Source organism: Saccopteryx bilineata, chromosome 5 (assembly GCF_036850765.1).
Source record: "Saccopteryx bilineata isolate mSacBil1 chromosome 5, mSacBil1_pri_phased_curated, whole genome shotgun sequence".
Classification (NCBI taxonomy): domain Eukaryota; kingdom Metazoa; phylum Chordata; class Mammalia; order Chiroptera; family Emballonuridae; genus Saccopteryx; species Saccopteryx bilineata.
In genome coordinates this window covers 183,534,444-183,554,629 of record NC_089494.1, presented here as the reverse complement: position 1 = coordinate 183,554,629, position 20,186 = coordinate 183,534,444, and the positions used below count along the sequence as shown (strand labels likewise).

The following is a 20,186-nucleotide window of genomic DNA, read 5'->3' as shown; positions in this document are numbered from 1 at the left end:
TCTTTTCTACGTATCACTATCTTCTTAAATATCTCGATTTCCAATAATCAAAGACACTTCTGCTTCTGAGTAGCTGAGATTTTAACTTTCATTGTTGTGCAATGGTTAGATATTGTAGTTTATGTATAACGATTTAAAAGTACCAGTTATTTCATTTTCACAGTGCATCGTGCGGAGAATATTAAAAATTTAATCGTGGGCCACATGAACTCATTATGCGGGCCGGATTTGGCCTGCGGGCCATACGTTGGCCATGCCTGAGCTAGAGCATTGGCCAGGGACACTGAGGACTCAAGTTCGAAACTCCAAGGTCACCAGCTTGAGTGTGAGCTCAGCAGCTTGAGCATGCAGTCGCCAGGTTCCCCGTGGTTGCTGGCTAGAGCAATGGGTCACTGGCTCTGCTAGAGCTTCTCAGCCAAGGTACATATGAGAAAGCAATCAATGAACAACTGAGGTGCCACAACTGAGTTGATGTTTCTCATCTTTCTTCCTGCCTGTCTCCCTCTCTCTCTCGCTCACTAAAAAAAAACAAATGAACAAACAGAAAAACTTCATTTGAGCCTGGCCTGTGGTGGCACGGTGGATAAAACCTGGACCTGGAATGCTGAGGTTGTCAGTTTGAAACCTGGGCTTGCTTGGTCAAGGCACATATGACAAGCAAACAATAAAAGTGAAGCAACTACGAGCTGGTACTTCTTGTTCCACTCCCCCATCTGTAAAATCAATAAATAAAATCTTTAAAAAACAGTTCTCATTTGAAGTCTCTAAATAATATTTACTAAGTAATTGCTGATAGAAAGCAGCATTTCAACCTGTGCTTCCAAAAGAAAAATAAATTGTTAAGCTACTTGCATTAATTTCCAGTAAGATGATCCCTTTAATAAGTATTCATATTAATTATTTACAGAATATGTAAACTGTCACATTACATGTTTTCTAATCTATGCATTTAAAATGAAATGAACTTTATTTTTTAAACAGTGTGATAAATTCACACTTCTTAAACTTCTAAAATTTCTGCAAGCGTTTGGCCTAAAACTACCCCCAAAAAATCAATAGCAATTGAGTAAATAAATTATAAGTCATTTTCATACCAAGGAAATCACTCTTCTTCTGGCATTTGTTTATAGTTTTAAGAAGAAAAATAAAAATTTCTAGAACTCCTGAGATCATTCATTATACAACTTTATTTAATTTATTTTATTTTATTTTATTTAGAGGGAGAAGAAGGGAGCAAGAGAGAGAGAGAGAGAGAGAGAGAGAGAAGAACATCAATCTATTCCCATATATACACCCTTATCAGGGATAAAACTGGCAACTTCTGTGCTTCAGGCCAACACTCTAAACAACCGAGCTATCCAGTCAGGGAAGATCATTCGTTACACAATAAAGCAGAATTCCTAATTCTTTATTCTTGACATCTAAGAAATGTACTCAATTTGGAATAAAATAAAATTTGATCTAAATTGTACTTTATATTATCTCACATGGAATTGACTAAAATCAGTACTAATATAAAATAATATTCCAACATCCTAACAGATCATATCTAACAAGTTTAAAATCTATCTATTGTGCATTTTTATTGCATTTCTCTCTTGGAATACTGATGGTACATATCAATTTTAATAAGGGAACTAATGTTAGAACTAGCAAACCCATACACCCATAATATGCTAGTCTGTGGACATGGAATGGAAGCGGGAGTGACACTTCTAATGATTATTAGTGACCCAGTGTTGAATTTTTTTGCTTTTTGTCCTCTCAGCTCTAGCATTCTAGAGGTTTTAAGATGCCAGTGAGAAGCAACATATTCCACTGAATTGCAGGTTGTGATCACCAACTGCTGCTACATTTCAGACTCTTCCTGCTATAAAGCAAAAAGCAAAATAAGGAGCTTAGTGCATTGATTGAGTTGATTAACCTGACCCTGACTGCAAACCAGGATTAATGACAGCCAAGGTGGGATGAAACGCAGGGACAGCCTGCAGAGCTGCCCACACTGTAACACCCAGGTTTACTTAGAAGTGGAACAAGCCTGAGAATCAAGGCTCAGATTCTTAGACTCCTTTGAACTGAAGATTCCGATCACCCCACCAAGATAAGAACTCTACCGGTGAAAGTCCTAGTTGAAAACATGAGGACCATGGAATGAATGATAAAAAAAAATCTCAAGCTACCTATAGTCTCATGATCAGTTACAGAATCAAAATAGGTCCCTATCCACACATACTTCCTTGCTTCCTGCATCACTTTCTTTCACTTTCCATTGCTGTCTCCCCCTTCTGTTGTAAAACGGCAACATTAATAACATTAAAAGGTATTGAATGCTAACAGGTATCATTTTAAATACTTACTAGAATATTTAGTCCTTAGGAAAAAAGCCAAGTTATTACTCTTATATAACAGATGAAGAAACTGAAGCCCAAAGAGATTAAATGGATACGGTTAAGTCTAACAGCTAGTAAGTGGCAGAGACAGATTTTGAATCTAGGTAGGCTAGCACCGAAGTCTGAAGTCCTAACCACTTCTTTATAATATCTCATGGTATATTTCTCATTTAATTTATACGCTGAAGAATAATGAAATAGAAATGTGAAAGAACAAGAAAAGCAATGGCCTTAATCTAGAAATCCAGGATTCATTTGGTAGTGACACTGCAATGTCATCTCTGAATGCAGTAGTTAGACATCAGTTTGGCTCCTTCTGAGAAGATGTACTTGAAAATTATATATAAAATAATTGCAGGCCCTGGCCGGTTGGCTCAGTGGTAGAGCGTCGGCCTGGCATGCAGAAGTCCCCGGTTCGATTCCCGGCCAGGGCACACAGGAGAAGCACCCATCTGCTTCTCCACCCCTCCCCCTCTCCTTCCTCTCTGTCTCTCTCTTCCCCTCCCGCAGCAAGGCTCCATTGGAGCAAAGATGGCCCTGGCGCTGGGGATGGCTCCTTGGCCTTTGCCCCAGGCGCTGGAGTGGCTCTGGTCACGACAGAGCGACGCCCCAGAGGGGCAGAGCATCGCCCCCTGGTGGGCAGAGCGCCGCCCCCTGGTGGGCGTGCCGGGTGGATCCCGGTCGGGCGCATGCAGGAGTCTGTCTGACTGTCTCTCCCCATTTCCAGCTTCAGAAAAATACAAAAAAAAAAAATGCATTTTATAAACTATCCATATACAGAAGAATAACTCTGTGTGTGTATATATGTTCTGTATATGAGAAAAAAGAGAACTGGGTAATCAAGGGGTGAAATGTAATACAAAACTATTGTTTTCTAGCATTCCTTCTATTATCTTAGTCATAACACCCACCCATGTGACAATCAAGTCTCCCCCACTTCCCATACTTTCTGGGGTTTTTTAAATTTTTACATTTTTACATTTTTATCAATTTATTGGGGTGACACTGGTTAATAAAATTACATAGATTTCAAGCATACAATTCTATAATATATCATCATTCAAAGTCAAGTCTCCTTCTATCACCATTTATTCCCTCTTTACCCTCTTCTATCTACTACCACTTCCCTTTCCCTCTGGTAACACCATACTGTTGTCTGTGTCTATGAGTTTTTTGGGTTTGTTTGGTTTTTTTGCTTAATTCCTTCAACTTTTTCACCCATTCCTCTAAACCCCCTCCACTCTGACAGCTGTCAGTCTGTTCTCTGTATCTATGAGTATGTTTCTATTTTATGCTAAGTGAAATAAGTCAGTCAAAGAAAGACAAATACCATACAATTTCACTTATATGTGGATCTAATGAACAAAATAAACAAACAAGCAAAATACTTTGTGGTTTTTAAGGAGCTTGCAAACAAATGATTTCCTGCCCCAGGAACTACAGATATTGTTCCATAATGAAACGGGACAAATTAGCTTCTCCTTACAGGGAATTTTAATCTTCAGTGGAGTAACAGATAAAAAATAAAAGGAAGAAAAAAAACTCTAAAAAGTTAAAAGGAAAGAAAAGACCTTCAAGAATTAAGTTATCTGCCTGACCTGTGGTGCCACAGTGGATAAAGCGTCGGCCTGGAATGCTGAGGTCACCGGTTCAAAACCCTGGGCTTGCCTGATCAAGGCACATATGGGAGTTGATGCTTCCTGCTCCTCCCCCTGTTCTCTCTCTATCTATTCCTCTCTCTCTCTCTCCCCTCTCTCTCTAATAAAAGTGAATAAATAAAATCTAAAAAAGTAAATAAATTAATTAATTAATTAAAAAAAGAATTAAGTTATCTAATGGCAGTTCCCTACTGAATGGTGTAGAAATTCTTACTACTACAAATAACCAAAATTGTACTAATCCAATCCTTCCTTATGATTCAACTATTTAGTCTTACTTTAAGTCTATGAGCTACCCAAGTGCCTTTTCTGTATTTAATTATAAACCTAGTCTGTCTTTTAAAATCTGTTTTACTGCTTGTAACCAAAAACTCCCGACAGAATGATTGCTATTATTAATTCAGGAAGTCTAACGCAAAAATTAAGTCATTATTGACTGTCTCTGGCCGGCTAGGAGTCATTATGAATGAATGCAAAGTTCATGTCGAAAAAACAAAAGATTATATTTATGATTATGAAGATACTGGAGTTATGCACTGTTTTGAACATGAATGGCCCATTAAAAATATTCTTATCACACACTCGATAATGTATAGAATTAGAAGACAGATGAGTCAATGCCAATTAATTCTAGTTTTACAGTATGACATGCAAACTTTCACTATATTTCTATCCCTCTTCTACATATCTTTACCATTTGCATAACTTTCATGGGCCATAATTCATTCAATAGTTTTATTCTCCCATTCAAGAGTCTCAAGGACCTTGAAGAATGTAACAATGTTTTAATGTCTTATAGAATATAAAGAATAATGAAGAACTCCCAAGCAAGCAATGACATTGAACACATTTACTTTCTCTTATTCTAATTACAAAATGTAGACTGAAAGAAGAAAGAAGATAATATGAAGGGGAAAAAATATGACAATTGACATGATAGTCTATTAAAGGAAAAAAGCATAATTTTATTAACTTAGATAATTATAATAACTATTATAAATATACCTGTTTTTTTGAAACATTATAGTGTCCTGGACCTGGAAAAGCTTTCTCGGTATTAGAGCCAACAGGATAAATACTTTCTCTGACAGCCAAAGAAAGGAAAGGTGCATAGCCATCTATAAGAGTAAAATCATATCATTGGCAGATAAATTCCAATAATTTCAGAGAAAAAGCAATCAAAACATATAATCATATAATCATTTAGTTACCTCAACTGTTAATACTATGTTATCGGAACTAATGACTAGTCACAGAAGGACAAAAAAAAAAGAAAAAACTCACGAATAGGGACACTGTGGTGATTCCCAGTGGTGAGGGGGGGTGGTGAGAAAAGAGGAGAAAGAGGTGTATGGGGGGTAAATGGTGACAAAAACTGACTTTGGGGTGGGAGGTGAGCACACAAGACAAATGTGTTATAGAACTGGGTACTTGGATACCTGTATAACTATGTTAATTAGTGTCACCTCAAAAAATTCAATTAAAAAATAAAAATATAAATTGTAATGTCAGATGATATATTATGGAATAGTGCAACAGAAATCTACAAAATGTTATTAATAAATGTCACCCCAATAAAGTCAATTTAATAAAATAAGTAATAATAAAAATAAAATTCCAATGTATGTAGAATTTTTATTAATGTATATTAAATATAAGAACCTGGACTTACTAAACAACAGAAAAAAACAACTAAAGAAAATAAAAAGCAAAGTCAGTCTTTTTTTTTTTTTTTTTTTTTTTTTTACTCTGTCATACCCTGAACAAGCATTTCTTTTTTTTTTTTTTTTATTTTTTTTTATTTTATAATTTTATTTTTTTAATGGGGTGACATCAATAAATCAGGATACATATATTCAAAGATAACAACTCCAGGTTATCTTGTCGTTCAATTATGTTGCATACCCACCACCCAAAGTCAGATTGTCCTCTGTCACCTTCTATCTTGTTTTCTTTGTGCCCCTCCCACCCCCTATCCCTCTCCCATTCCCCCCTCCCCCCCGTAACCACCACACTCCTATCAATGTCTCTTAGTTTCACTATTATGTCCCACCTACGTATGGAATAATACAGTTCCTGTTTTTCTCTGATTTACTTATTTCGCTTCGTATCATGTTATCAAGATCCCACCATTTTGCTGTAAATGTTCCGATGTCATCATTTCTTATGGCTGAGTAGTATTCCATAGTGTATATGTGCCACATCTTCTTTATCCAGTCATCTATTGATGGGCTTTTTGGTTGTTTCCATGTCCTGGCCACTGTGAACAATGCTGCAATAAACATGGGGCTGCATGTGTCTTTACGTATCAATGTTTCTGAGTTTTGGGGATATATGCCCAGTAGAGGGATTGCTGGGTCATAAGGTAGTTCTATTTTCAGTTTTTTGAGGAACCACCATACTTTCTTCCATAATGGTTGTACTACTTTACATTCCCACCAACAGTGGATGAGGGTTCCTTTTTCTCCACAGCCTCTCCAACATTTGCTATTACCTGACTTGCTAATAACAGCTAATCGAACAGGTGTGAGGTGGTATCTCATTGCCGTTTTGATTTGCATTTCTCTAATAGCTAAAGAAGATGAGCATCTTTTCATATATCTGTTGGCCATTTGTATTTCTTCCTGGGAGAAGTGTCTATTCATATCCTCTTCCCATTTTTTTATTGGATTGTTTGTTTGTTTGTTGTTGAGTTTTATGAGTTCTTTGTATATTTTGGATATTAGGCCCTTATCTGAGCTGTTGTTTGAAAATATCATTTCCCATTTAGTTGGCTTTCTGTTTATTTTGTTATCAGTTTCCCTTGCTGAGCAAAAACTTCTTAGTCTGATGTAGTCCCATTCATTAATTTTTGCCTTCACTTCTCTTGCCATTGGAGTCAAATTCATAAAATGCTCTTTAAAACCCAGGTCCATGAGTTGAGTACCTATGTCTTCTTCTATGTACTTAATTGTTTCAGGTCTTATGTTTAGATCTTTGATCCATTTTGAGTTAATTTTTGTACAGGGGGAGAGACTGTAGTCCAGTTTCATTCTTTTGCATGTGGCTTTCCAGTTTTCCCAGCACCATTTATTGAAGAGGCTTTCTTTTCTCCATTGTGTGTTGTTGGCCCCTTTATCAAAAATTATTTGACTATATATATGTGGTTTTATTTCTGGACTTTCTATTCTGTTCCATTGGTCTGAGTGTCTATTTTTCTGCCAATACCATGCTGTTTTGATTGTCGTGGCCCTATAATAGAGTTTGAAGTCAGGTATTGTTATGCCCCCAGCTTCATTCTTTTTCTTTAGGATTGCTTTGGCTATTCGGGGTTTTTTATAATTCCATATAAATCTGATGATTTTTTGCTCTATTTCTTTAAAAAGTGTCATTGGAATTTTGATGGGAATTGCATTAAATTTGTATATTGCTTTGGGTAATATAGCCATCTTGATTATATTTATTCTTCCTAGCCAAGAACAAGGTATATTCTTCCATCTCATTATATCTTTTTCGATTTCCCTTAACAATGGTTTATAGTTTTCATTATATAAGTCCTTTACATTCTTTGTTATATTTATTCCTAAGTATTTTATTTTTTTTGTTGCAATCGTGAAGGGGATTATTCTTTTGAGTTCCTTCTCAGTTGTTTCATTGTTGGCATATAGAAAGGCTATTGACTTCTGTATGTTAATTTTGTATCCTGCGACCTTACTGTATTGGCTTATTGTTTCTAGTAGTCTTTTTGTGGATTCTTTGGGGTTTTCGATGTATAGGATCATATCATCTGCAAAAAGTGATACCTTTACTTCTTCTTTTCCGATATGGATGCCTTTTATTTCTTTGTCTTGTCTGATTGCTCTGGCTAGAACCTCTAGTACCACATTAAATAAGAGTGGAGAGAGTGGACAACCCTGTCTTGTTCCTGATTTAAGGGGGAAAGCCTTCAGTTTAGTGCCATTTAATATGATGTTAGCTGATGGTTTATCATATATGGCCTTTATCATGTTGAGATATTTTCCTTCTATACCCATTTTGTTGAGAGTCTTAAACATAAAATTGTGTTGTATTTTATCGAAAGCCTTTTCTGCGTCTATTGATAAGATCATGTGGTTTTTGTTCTTTGTTTTGTTGATATGGTGTATTACATTAACCGTTTTACGTATGTTGAACCATCCTTGAGATTCTGGGATGAATCCCACTTGATCATGATGTATTATTTTTTTAATATGTTGTTGTATTCGATTTGCTAGTATTTTGTTTAGTATTTTAGCATCTGTATTCATTAGAGATATTGGTCTGTAGTTTTCTTTTTTTGTGCCATCCTTGCGTGGTTTTGGTATGAGGGTTATGTTGGCCTCATAAAATGTGTTTGGAAGTATTGCTTCTTCTTCAATTTTTTGGAAGACTTTGAGTAGAATAGGAACCAAGTCTTCTTTGAATGTTTGATAAAATTCGCTGGTATAGCCGTCAGGGCCTGAACTTTTATTTTTGGGGAGGTTTTTAATGGTTTTTTCTATTTCTTCTCTACTGATAGGTCTGTTTAGGCTTTCTGCTTCTCAGTCTTTTTCTTCTAAGCACATTTGGTTGGGATAAAAAATCAGAGTTATATTTGCTGATAAAGTATTTTATTCTCAGAAGACCACTGTTTTGCATTTTGGAGGAGCATCTATTATTTGTAGAGAAGAGTATTTTTAAATTTTTGGAGATAACCTAAATTGAAATAATTTAAAGTGAGTTTAGAGCAAATACTTAATAATGTCTCCTTGCTTTGATTCAGTAAATATTTCTTGATTGGCTGGTCACAAACAAATCCAAGATATTAATTTCATTGGAACAAGCAATCATAAACTTAAACAAACTCAATAGATAAACAGTAGACAGATTTAGTCTACTGAATGACTGATAAAAATTTCAAGGAATGTATCAAGAAAATAAGTATAAGCAATGTAGATATAAAAGAAATGGGAGAGAATAGAGAAACTATATTCAACAGTTAATAAAAAAATGAAAGTGAGGACTCAAAACTGGTAAGAATCTTCTTGTACACTAAAGGAAAGTGTTTGCTACTGTGAAAATTTATGGTGATAATTAGAATAGTTTAAAATCCAAGATGCAGAAAAATATGTCCTATATACAGGGAACTAGTCAATGAAAAGAAACAGATCTAGAAATGAGAAGATGGACCTATTAGCACATAAGAACATTAAAGTACATATTATAAATATTCTTCATATGTTCAACAAGATAGAATAAAGATTAACACGATGAAAAGATAAAAGGAAAATACCATAAAAAATCAAACTTCTAAAATGAGAACTACCATGGGATGGGATTAACAACAAATTTTATGTGGGTTAATAAAAGATATTTTTTCTCAATTCTTAATCTCGTTAAAAAATAGTTGACTGTTTAAAGCAAAAATCATTTCAATTTATGGTGATATTGTGTGTGTGTGTGTGTGTGTGTGTGTACAAGTAAAACATATAGTCACAATAGCACCAAGGATGAGATGGAGGAAATGGAAGCACACTGTCATAAGTCTCCTATACTGCATGTGAAGTATTTTTTAAAGGTAGATTATGGTAAATTAGAGGTGTATATTATAAACCTTAGAACCACCACTAAAAAATAAAACAAAGAGCTATAACTGATAAACCAATAGTGAAGATATAAACAGACCATTTAAACAAAAACCTCAACTCATTCAATGAAGGTATGGAAAGAAGAAAAGAGAAACAAAGAACAGGTGAGATGAATAGAAAACAAATAGCAAGAGAGTAAATTTAAATGAAAAATATTGATAATTAAATGGAAAAGTTCTTAACACCCCAATTAAAAGCCAGAGATTATCGCATTGGATTGCTTTTAAAAACAAGACCTAATTTTATGCTTTCTACAGGAAACCCTCTTAAAACATAATGACACAGAGGTTCAACATAAAAGGATAAAAAAATATATACCATGTATCCATAAACCAAGGAAACCTGTTGTGACTATATAAAAATCAAACAAGGAACACCAGGAATAAGAGAGATATTTCATTAAGATAAAGGGGTCATTTCATTAAGAGGATTTAATAATCTATAAAGAAAAGCAAGAAACTAATTGCCATAAAAATCAAAGTAGCACATATCTATCTACAGGGAAAAGGGAGAAAGTTATGATTGGAAAAAAAATATGGCAATGTTATATTTCTTGACTTGAGAATTCCTTTTTTTATTGATTTTAATTTGTGTGTATACATAGTTACAAGTGTTCCACCGAATATATCTCCCTCCGTGCCCCCCACCGTGTTCTCCTTGATACCCCCTTTCCCCTTCCCCCTACTGCCTTCCCCCTTCCCTCCATGATTTACTATCTTACCCTCTATCTCTCTGTGTTATGTGTATATACTTTCACTAATCTCTTTCCTTTCTTTGATCCCCTCCTCTCATCCCCTTTCCCTCTGACCACTTTCCCTCTGGACTCTTTGATCCCTTCTCTGCTTCTCTTCTGTTCCTCAGTTCACATTGTTCATTAGATTCCAAATATGACTGAGGTCATATGATATTTTTCTTTCTCTGCCTGGCTTATTTCGCTTAGCATGATGGACTCCAGGTCCATCCATGTAGTCGCAAAGGGTAAGATTTCCTTCTTCTTCACAGCCGAGTAGTATTCCATCGTGTATATGTACCTCAGTTTTTTAACACTCGTCTACTGATGGACACTTGGGCTGTTTCCAGGTCTTGGTTATTGGAAACAATGCTGTCATAATCATAGGAGTGCATATCTTCTTTTGAATAAGAGATTTGTTATTCTTAGGATATATTCCTAAAAGTGGGATAGCTGGGTCAAAAGGCATGTCCATTATTAACTTTTTGAGAAAATTCCATACTGTTTTCCATAATGTTGGCACCAGCCTGCATCCCCACCAGGAGTGCTGGAGGGTTCCCTTTGTTGCACATCCTCGCTAGCACTTATTTGTTGTTTTGTTAGTGAGCTCCATTCTGACAGGTATGAGGTGAAATTTCACTGTGATTTTAATTTGCCTTTTTCTAATGATTAGTGATGTTGAACATTTTTCATATGTCTATTGGCCATCTTTATGTCCTCTTTGGAGAAGTGTCTATATAGTTCGTCTGCCCAATTTTTGATTGAATTGTATACTTTCCTGGTGTTGAGTCTTACAAGTTTTTTATATATTTTGGTTATTAACCCCTTATCAGACGTATTGGCAAATATGTTCTCCCATTGTGTGGGTTGTCTTTTTATTTTGTTCATGGTGTCTTTTGCTGTGCAAAAGCTTTTTAGTTTAATATAGTCCCATTTGTTCATCCTTTCCTTTATTTCACTTGCCCGTGGAGATAAATCAGCAAATATATTGCTGTGAGAGATGTCAGAGAGCTTACTGCCTATGTTTTCTTCTAAGATGCTTATGGTTTCATGGCTTACATTTAAGTCTTTTATCCATTTTGGGTTTATTTCTGTGAATGGTGTTAGATTGGAGGTCTAGTTTCATTTTCTGGCAGGTAGCTGTCCAATTTTCCCAACACCATTTGTTAAAGACACTGTCTTTACTCCATTGTATGTTCTTACCTCTTTTGTCAAATATCAGTTGTCCATAAAGGTGTGCATTTATTTCTGGGTTCTCTGTTCGGTTCCATTCATCTGTATGTCTCTTCATATGCCAGTACCAAGCTGTTCTGAGTACAATGGCCTTGTAGTATAACTTGATATCAGGAAGTGTGACACCCCTCGCTTTATTTTTCTTTTTCAAGATTGCTAAGGTTATTTGTGTTCTTTTTGATTCAAAATATAAATTTTGGGAATATTCTTTCTATATCTCTGAAATATGCCATTGGTATTTTGATAGGAATTATACTGAATTTATAGATTGCTTTGGGTAATATAGACATTTTAATGATGTTTATTCTTGCTATCTATGAACACAGTATATGCTTCCACTTGTTTGTATCTTCCTTGATCTCTTTTATCAATGTTTTATAATTTTCAAGTACAAGTCTTTAATCTCCTTGGTTAAATTTACTCCTAGGTACCTTATTTTCTTTGTTGCAATAGTGAAGGGGATTGTTTCCTTAATTTCTCTTTCTGACAGTTCATTGTTAGTGTATATAAATGCCAATGATTTCCAAATATTGATTTTATATGCTACCACCTTGGTGAATTCATTATCAGGTCTAGTAATTTTTTGGCTGAGATTTTAGGGTTTTCTATGTACAGTATCAACTCATTTGCAAATAATGATAGTTTTCCTTCTTCTTTTCCAATTTGGATGCCTTTTATTTATTCTTCTTGTCTGCTTGCTGTAGCTATCACTTCCAGAACTATGTTGAATAAGAGTGGTGAAAGGGTGCATCCCTGCCTTGTTCCTGATCTTAAGGGAATTGCTTTTAATTTTTGCCCATTGAGTATGATGTTGGCTGTGGGTTTGTCATAGATGGCCTTCATCATGTTGAGGTATGTTCCTTGTATTCTCACTTTGCTGAGAGTTTTGATCATAAATGGGTGCTGGATTTTATCAAATGCTTTTTCTGCATCTATTGATATTATCATGTGGTTTTTCTCCTTCCTTTTCTTTATGTGATGATTCACGTTGATTGTTTTGTGAATATTGTACCAGCATTGCCTCCCCAGATTAAATCCCACTTGATCATGATGTATGAATTTTTTCATGTATTGCTTGATTCGATTTGCTAATATTTTGTTGAGAATTTTAGCATATAAGTTCATCAGGGATACTGGCCTATAGTTTTCTTTCTTTGTAGTGTCTTTGCCTGGTTTTGAAATGAGGGTTATGCTCGGCTCATAAAAGGAATTTGGAAGTTTTCCCTCCTCTTGAATTTTCTGAAATAGCTTGCGAAGGATAGGAGTTAGTTCTTCTTTGAATATTTGGTAAAATTCACTTGTGAAGCCATCAGGCCCAGGACTTTTCTTTGGTGGGAGTTTTTTTGATAACTGTTTCAATCTTATTTGTTGTAATTGGTCTGTTTAGGTTTTCTGATTCTTCCAGATTGACTTTTGAATGATTATACATTTCAAGGAATTGATCCATTTCATCTAGGTTGTCCAATTTTTGGAATACAGTTCTTCATAGTATTTTCTTACAATCCTTTGAATTTCTGTTGTGTCAGTTGTTACTTCTCCACTCTCATTTCTAATTTTATTTATTTGAGCCCTCTTTTTTTCTTGGTGAATCTGTTTAAAGGTTCATCAATTTTGTTTACCTTTTCAAAGAACCAGCTCTTGGCTTCATTGATCCTCTGTTTTGTTTTTTTGGCCTCTATGTCATTTATTTCTTCTCTGATCTTTATTATTTCCTTCTTTCTACTTTCTCTGGGCTTTACTTGTTGTTCTTTTTCTAGTTCTTTTAGGTGCTGGGTTAAGTTGTTAGTTTGAGCTTTTTCTTGCTTCTTAAGGTATACCTGTAATGCTATGAACTTCTCTCTCAGGACTGCTTTTGCTGTGTTCCACAAATTTTGAGTTGTTGTATATTCAATTTTATTTGTTTCAAGGAAGTTTTGATTTCTTCCTTGATCTCACTGTTAACCCATTCATTACTTAATAGCATGCTACATAGTCTCCAAGTGTTTGAACATTTTTCAGTTTTTCTATTGTAGTTGATTTCTAGTTTCATGCCATTGTGATCAAAGATGCTTGATATGATTCCAATCCTCTTAAATTTACTGAGACTCATTTTGTGTCCTAACATATGGTCTATACTAGAGAATGTATCATGAGCACTTGAAAAAAATGTATATTCTGCTGCTTTGGGGTGAAAGGTTCTGAAGATATCTATTAAATCCAGTTGATCTAGTGTGTCATTTAAGGCCACAGTTTCTTTGTTAATTTTCTGTCTGGAGGTTCTATCCCAGGGGTCCCCAAACTATGGCCCATGGGCCACATTAGGCCCCCTGAGGCCATTTATCCAGCCCCCGCTGCACTTCCGGAAGGGGCACCTCTTTCATTGGTGGTCAATGAAAGGAGCACATTGACCATCTCATTAGCCAAAAGCAGGCCCATAGTTCCCATTGAAATACTGGTCAGTTTCTTGATTTAAATTTACTTGTTTTTTATTTTAAATATTGTATTTGTTCCCGTTTTGTTTTTTTACTTTAAAATAAGATATGTGCAGTGTACATAGGGATTTGTTCATAGTTTTTTTATAGTCCGGCCCTCCAATGGTCTGAGGGACAGTGAACTGGCCCCCTGTGTAAAAAGTTTGGGGACCCCTGTTCTATCCATTGATGTTAGTGGAGTATTAAAATCCCCTACTATTATAGTATTGCTGTTGATCTCACCCTTTTTGTCTATCAAAATTTGATATTTTAGATATTTAGGTGCTCCTATATTAGGCACACACATATATATATATATATTTATAATAGTTATATCTTCCTGTTGTAATGCTCCTTTTATCATTATGTAGTGACCTTCTTTATCTTTACTATAGCCTTTGTTTTAAATTTTATTTTATCTGATATTCATATTGCTACCCCAGCTTTTTTTCATTTCCATTTGTGTGAAATATTTTTTTCCATCCCTTTACTCTCAGTCTATGTGTATCTTTTGTTCAGAGGTGGGTCTCTTGTAGGCAGCATATAAACAGGTCCTGTTTTCTTATCCATTCATCTACCCTATGTCTTGACTGGAGCATTTAATTCATTTCCATTTAAAATTATAATTGACATGTAATTGTTTACTGCAATTTTATTCTTTAAATCTATAATCCTCTTTCTCTGAATTTTTTTTTCCTTAGCTCTGTTTATAGCAGGCCCCTTAATATTTTTTGCAGTATTGGTTTAGTTGTGATGAATTCCTTTAGTTGTTTGTTTGTTTGTTTGTGTTTTGTTTTGTTTTGTCTGGGAAGCTTTTTATTTCTCCTTTAATTTTAAATGACAATTTTTCTGGATAAAGAAGTCTTGATTGTAGGCTCTTGTTTAGCATTACTTTGAATATTTCTTGCCATTCCCTTCTGGCCTCAAGTATCTCTGTTGAAAAGTCGGATATCCTTATGGGGGCTCCTCTATAAGTAATTGACTTGTTTTCTCTTACAGCTTTTAGTATTTTTGCTTTATCTCTTAACTTTGGTATTTTAATTACGATGTGTCTTGGATGTAGGGCTCACTGGGTTCCTCTTTACCAGGACTCTCTGTGCTTCTTGAACTTGTGTGACTTTTTCCTTCATCAATTTAGGAAAGTTTTCAGCTATAATTTCTTTAATCAGGTTCTCTATCCCTTGTTCTTTCTCTTCTCCTTCAAGAACCCCTATGATGCAGATGTTATTTCTCTTCATTTTGTCACAGAGCTCTCTTATAGTTTCCTAAGACTTTTTGAGCCTCTTTGTTTTTGCTGCTCTGTTTCTGTTTCCATTTATCTTGTCCTCTAACTTGCTGATTTGATCTTCTGTTTCATCCAGCCTGCTGTCGATTCCATCTAGTGCAGTCTTCATTTCTGATATTGTAATTGTCATTTCTGATTCTTTTTCATGATTTCAAGGTCCTTTTTGATGCTTGCTATTTCTTTATTTAGGTGCTCATTATATCCATCCATTGTAGCTCTAAGATCCTTAAGTATACTAACAATCATTATTTTAAACTCTGCATCTGGTAATTTGATTTCTTCCATCTCAGTCAGTTCTTTATCTGGAGATTTCTCTTGTTGATTCATTTTCATTGCATTTCTCTGTCTTCCCATTTTTTCTGTGTGCCGATTGTAAGTATGTTGGTTGGGTTAGGGCAGCTGAGGTTGGTATAGGGAATGTGGCCCCTCCTCCAGGGCTTAATCCTTTAGCCTCTGCTGGTTGCTCGGATTTTAATTCTCCCTAACATGGTGAGCTGCATAAACGTCTTAATTTCCCTGCTGTTTGTTTGCTGAGCCCAGAAGGGAACTTCTGTGATTAGGACAGTGGTAGTGGGCATATCTTGCTTTTTGGCCCCAGTTGAAGCTCTATCCAGGTCTTTTTTTTTTCTGTATAGTAAGTCCACAGGAATGCAATGGGTGTGACCTCTGAGAATCAGAAGTGTGGTCTGCCTGGCTACTCTCCAGGGGTGGGGCACATTCTCCATATCAGAAGGGGGAGGTATAGCTCAGGTCTCCCCAGAAACCTGGGTCACTGTCCCTCCCCTTTACTTCCTCCTTTCCAAACAGCCCCTCGTGCTGATTGGAGCTGCAGAGATTTTTGGAGGTGGGTCAACTGGCCTTACACTAGGCTCATGCTGGATGGAGGGAGTGCCCCTCCCCCTGCATATGGCCACCTCAGTATTGAAGAATGACTCAGCACAGATATTCTTCTCCCTCTCACCGTTTGTGTCCCTGTGCTTCAACCCACCCACTCTCCTCACACAGGACCAGTCCTCCTCACTCTCCTCGCCCCTGGAGCCCCAGGTAAGTGGCTGTGAGCAAGATTTTCTGTGCTGGCCCTTTAAGGCTGCATCTACTTCTTTGCAAGCTATTTCCCATAGACAGAAATCCTGCTCTTTTCCCCACTCAATGCTGTCAGGCTGTCTCTTCTAGTTTTTGAGTCTCTAGGCTGGGGCTCTAGTCCTGGGGCTAAGGACCCCTGACTCTCAGAATCTCTCTCCCCACAGTGAGAGTCCCTTTAGACCCTCAGCCATCCCTCACTTCTGGGAGCAGAGGAGCCCCCACTGCATCCCCGCACTTCCTAGCAGTCTTGGTGTGGTTTCTTCTGTGTTCCTTGGTTTTTGAGTCCTGTTCTTTTAGTCCAAAGTTGTTTTTTTTATGCTGATTGTTCCTAAATTAATTTGTAATCCAGTTTGGTCCTGGGAGGTGGCAGTTTGTACGTCTGCATACTCCACTGCCATCTTGGAATCTCCAGTGTTCACTTTTAAGCCAAATTTACATTTTATGCAAGTTTCTGAATAAGTATATCTCACAATTAAAGTATATTTTAATCTCACAATTAAAAGTTTATTTCTTCTCATTTAGGTTCGTACAGGCACTAAGGTAAGTAATGTGAGAAGGATATGAGAATTAATGTAAGAAAGCCGAGCTCAGGCTAGGTCTGAAGTTGCTGTTATCAGAACATGGCAGAGATTCTAACTAAACTTACCTAGACAAATGTAAAAATTGCAAAATACTAAATTTATATAAATATTAAAAAAAACACTACAGAAAAAAACAGGAATTTGAGACTCATTAGTCTTCATTTAAGTTTCCAAAATTAATTATATAGAAACTTTCATCAATGGGCTAAAAGCTTATAGGAAATATTAAGCTCAAATAAAACCACAAGAAAATCAAAATGTTTATACTGATAATCTCCATGAGAGAAGGAGCTTTTGTTTTATTCATAGCTATCTATATACCTAATGTTTACAGTTAAGGTGACATACACTCCTACTTTGCCTACGAAACAAGATTTTTAGTGCTAAAGCCAGTATATGACCAGATAAACCAGGATGATTGGTCACTCCATCACAGTGCCCTGTATATCACACAATATAGAATTAATATGTGATATTCTAAATTATAACTTTAATCATTTATTCAACAATACTGAATGCTTTATCATGCATCAGAGAGAGGTGGCAGAGTACAATAATGAATAAGCTGAGAACCTGGCCTTAAATAGAGGGGAAGCCAGAAAACCAAGCAAATAATTACATTATAAACAGTACTACTAATAGTTATGGTATAAAATACAGGAGACAAGAGTTCTGGGAAATTAGAGTTGGAGTGTTATATAAGTTTTATTTGGGATATATGAATATACTGACATGTAAAATGCCAACTACAAATAATGAACTGTCAGGTAGAAAGAAATTAAAAATATAGAAGAGGAAATGATTTGAGAAGAAATAAATAAGTATAGTTTGAGATATACTAAGTTTGAGGCGCCAAGAGCATAGATAAATTAAACTGACATAAAGCAATAAAAGTCAGTCTATTCTGAGAAAGAAGGTGGGTAGCATGTGATTAAAAATCAGTTCTATCCCCATAACAATAGCCACAAACCAAAAAAAGAACATTCTTCAAATAAAAGCAATAACTAGATTTTTAACATATAGAGCAGCAATTTTCAACCTTTTGATCTTATGGCACTCATAAACTAATTACTACAATTCTGTGGCACACCAAAAAATATATTTTTTGCCTATTTGACAAAAAAAAAAAGGTATAATTTTGATTCATTAACATCAGATGGCAATTGCTCTGTTGGCTGTTGTTACTTTTTTTTTTTAATAATTTTATTTTTTTAATGGGGTGACATCAATAAATCAGGATACATATATTCAAAAATAACAAGTCCAGGTTATCTTGTCGTTCAATTATGTTGCATACCCATCACCCAAAGTCAGATTGTCCTCTGTCACCTTCTATCTTGTTTTCTTTGTGCCCCTCCCCCTCCCCCTTTCCCTCTCCCATTCCTCCCTCCCCCCCGTAACCACCACACTCTTATCAATGTCTCTTAGTTTCACTTTTATGTCCTACCTACGTATGGAATAATGCAGTTCCTGGTTTTTTCTGATTTACTTATTTCGCTTCGTATCATGTTATCAAGATCCCACCATTTTGCTGTAAATGATCCCATGTCATCATTTCTTATGGCTGAGTAGTATTCCATAGTGTATATGTGCCACATCTTCTTTATCCAGTCATCTATTGATGGGCTTTTTGGTTGTTTCCGTGTCCTGGCCACTGTGAACAATGCTGCAATAAACATGGGGCTGCATGTGTCTTTACGTATCAATGTTTCTGAGTTTTGGGGGTATATACCCAGTAGAGGGATTGCTGGGTCATAAGGTAGTTCTATTTTCAGTTTTTTGAGGAACCACCATACTTTCTTCCATAATGGTTGTACTACTTTACATTCCCACCAACAGTGTATGAGGGTTCCTTTTTCTCCACAGCCTCTCCAACATTGCTATTACCTGTCTTGCTAATAATAGCTAATCGAACAGGTGTGAGGTGGTATCTCATTGCCGTTTTGATTTGCATTTCTCTAATAGCTAAAGAAGATGAGCATCTTTTCATATATCTGTTGGCCATTTGTATTTCTTCCTGGGAGAAGTGTCTGTTCATATCCTCTTCCCATTTTTTATTGGATTGTTTGTTGTTGAGTTTTATGAGTTCTTTGTATATTTTGGATATTAGGCCCTTATCTGAGCTGTTGTTTGAAAATATCATTTCCCATTTAGTTGGCTTTCTGTTTATTTTGTTATCAGTTTCTCTTGCTGAGCAAAAACTTCTTAGTCTGATGTAGTCCCATTCATTAATTTTTGCCTTCACTTCTCTTGCCTGTGGAGTCAAATTCATAAAATGCTCTTTAAAACCCAGGTCCATGAGTTGAGTACCTATGTCTTCTTCTATGTACTTAATTGTTTCAGGTCTCATGTTTAGATCTTTGATCCATTTTGAGTTAATTTTTGTACAGGGGGAGAGACTGTAGTCCAGTTTCATTCTTTTGCATGTGGCTTTCCAGTTTTCCCAGCACCATTTATTGAAGAGGCTTTCTTTTCTCCATTGTGTGTTGTTGGCCCCTTTATCAAAAATTATTTGACTATATATATGTGGTTTAATTTCTGGACTTTCTATTCTGTTCCATTGGTCTGAGTGTCTATTTTTCTGCCAATACCATGCTGTTTTCATTGTTGTGGCCTTATAATATAGTTTGAAGTCAGGTATTGTAATGCCCCCAGCTTCATTCTTTTTCTTTAGGATTGCTTTGGCTATTCAGGTTTTTTATAGTTCCATATAAATCTGATGATTTTTTGCTCTATTTCTTTAAAAAATGTCATTGGAATTTTGATGGGAATTGCATTAAATTTGTATATTGCTTTGGGTAATATAGCCATCTTGATTATATTTATTCTTCCTAGCCAAGAACAAGGTATATTCTTCCATCTCATTATATCTTTTTCGATTTCCCTTAACAATGGTTTATAGTTTTCATTATATAAGTCCTTTACATTCTTTGTTATGTTTATTCCTAAGTATTTTATTTTTTTTGTTGCAATCGTGAAGGGGATTATTCTTTTGAGTTCCTTCTCAGTTGTTTCATTGTTGGCATATAGAAAGGCTATTGACTTCTGTATGTTAATTTTGTATCCTGCGACCTTACTGTATTGGTTTATTGTTACTAGTAGTCTTTTTGTGGATTCTTTCGGGTTTTCGATGTATAGGATCATATCATCTG

The 20,186-nt window shown here is 35.7% G+C and overlaps 1 protein-coding gene across 1 annotated transcript in view; it reads right to left on the bottom strand.

Moving 5' to 3' along the window:
• The window catches only part of STPG2 (sperm tail PG-rich repeat containing 2), a 154,503-nt gene that overhangs the window by 122,649 nt on the left and 11,668 nt on the right, over nt 1–20,186 (bottom strand). The window contains exon 2 of the mRNA XM_066233073.1: nt 5,054–5,166. Coding sequence (XP_066089170.1) covers nt 5,054–5,166 — 113 coding nt within the window. The remainder of the gene's footprint in view (nt 1–5,053; nt 5,167–20,186) is intronic.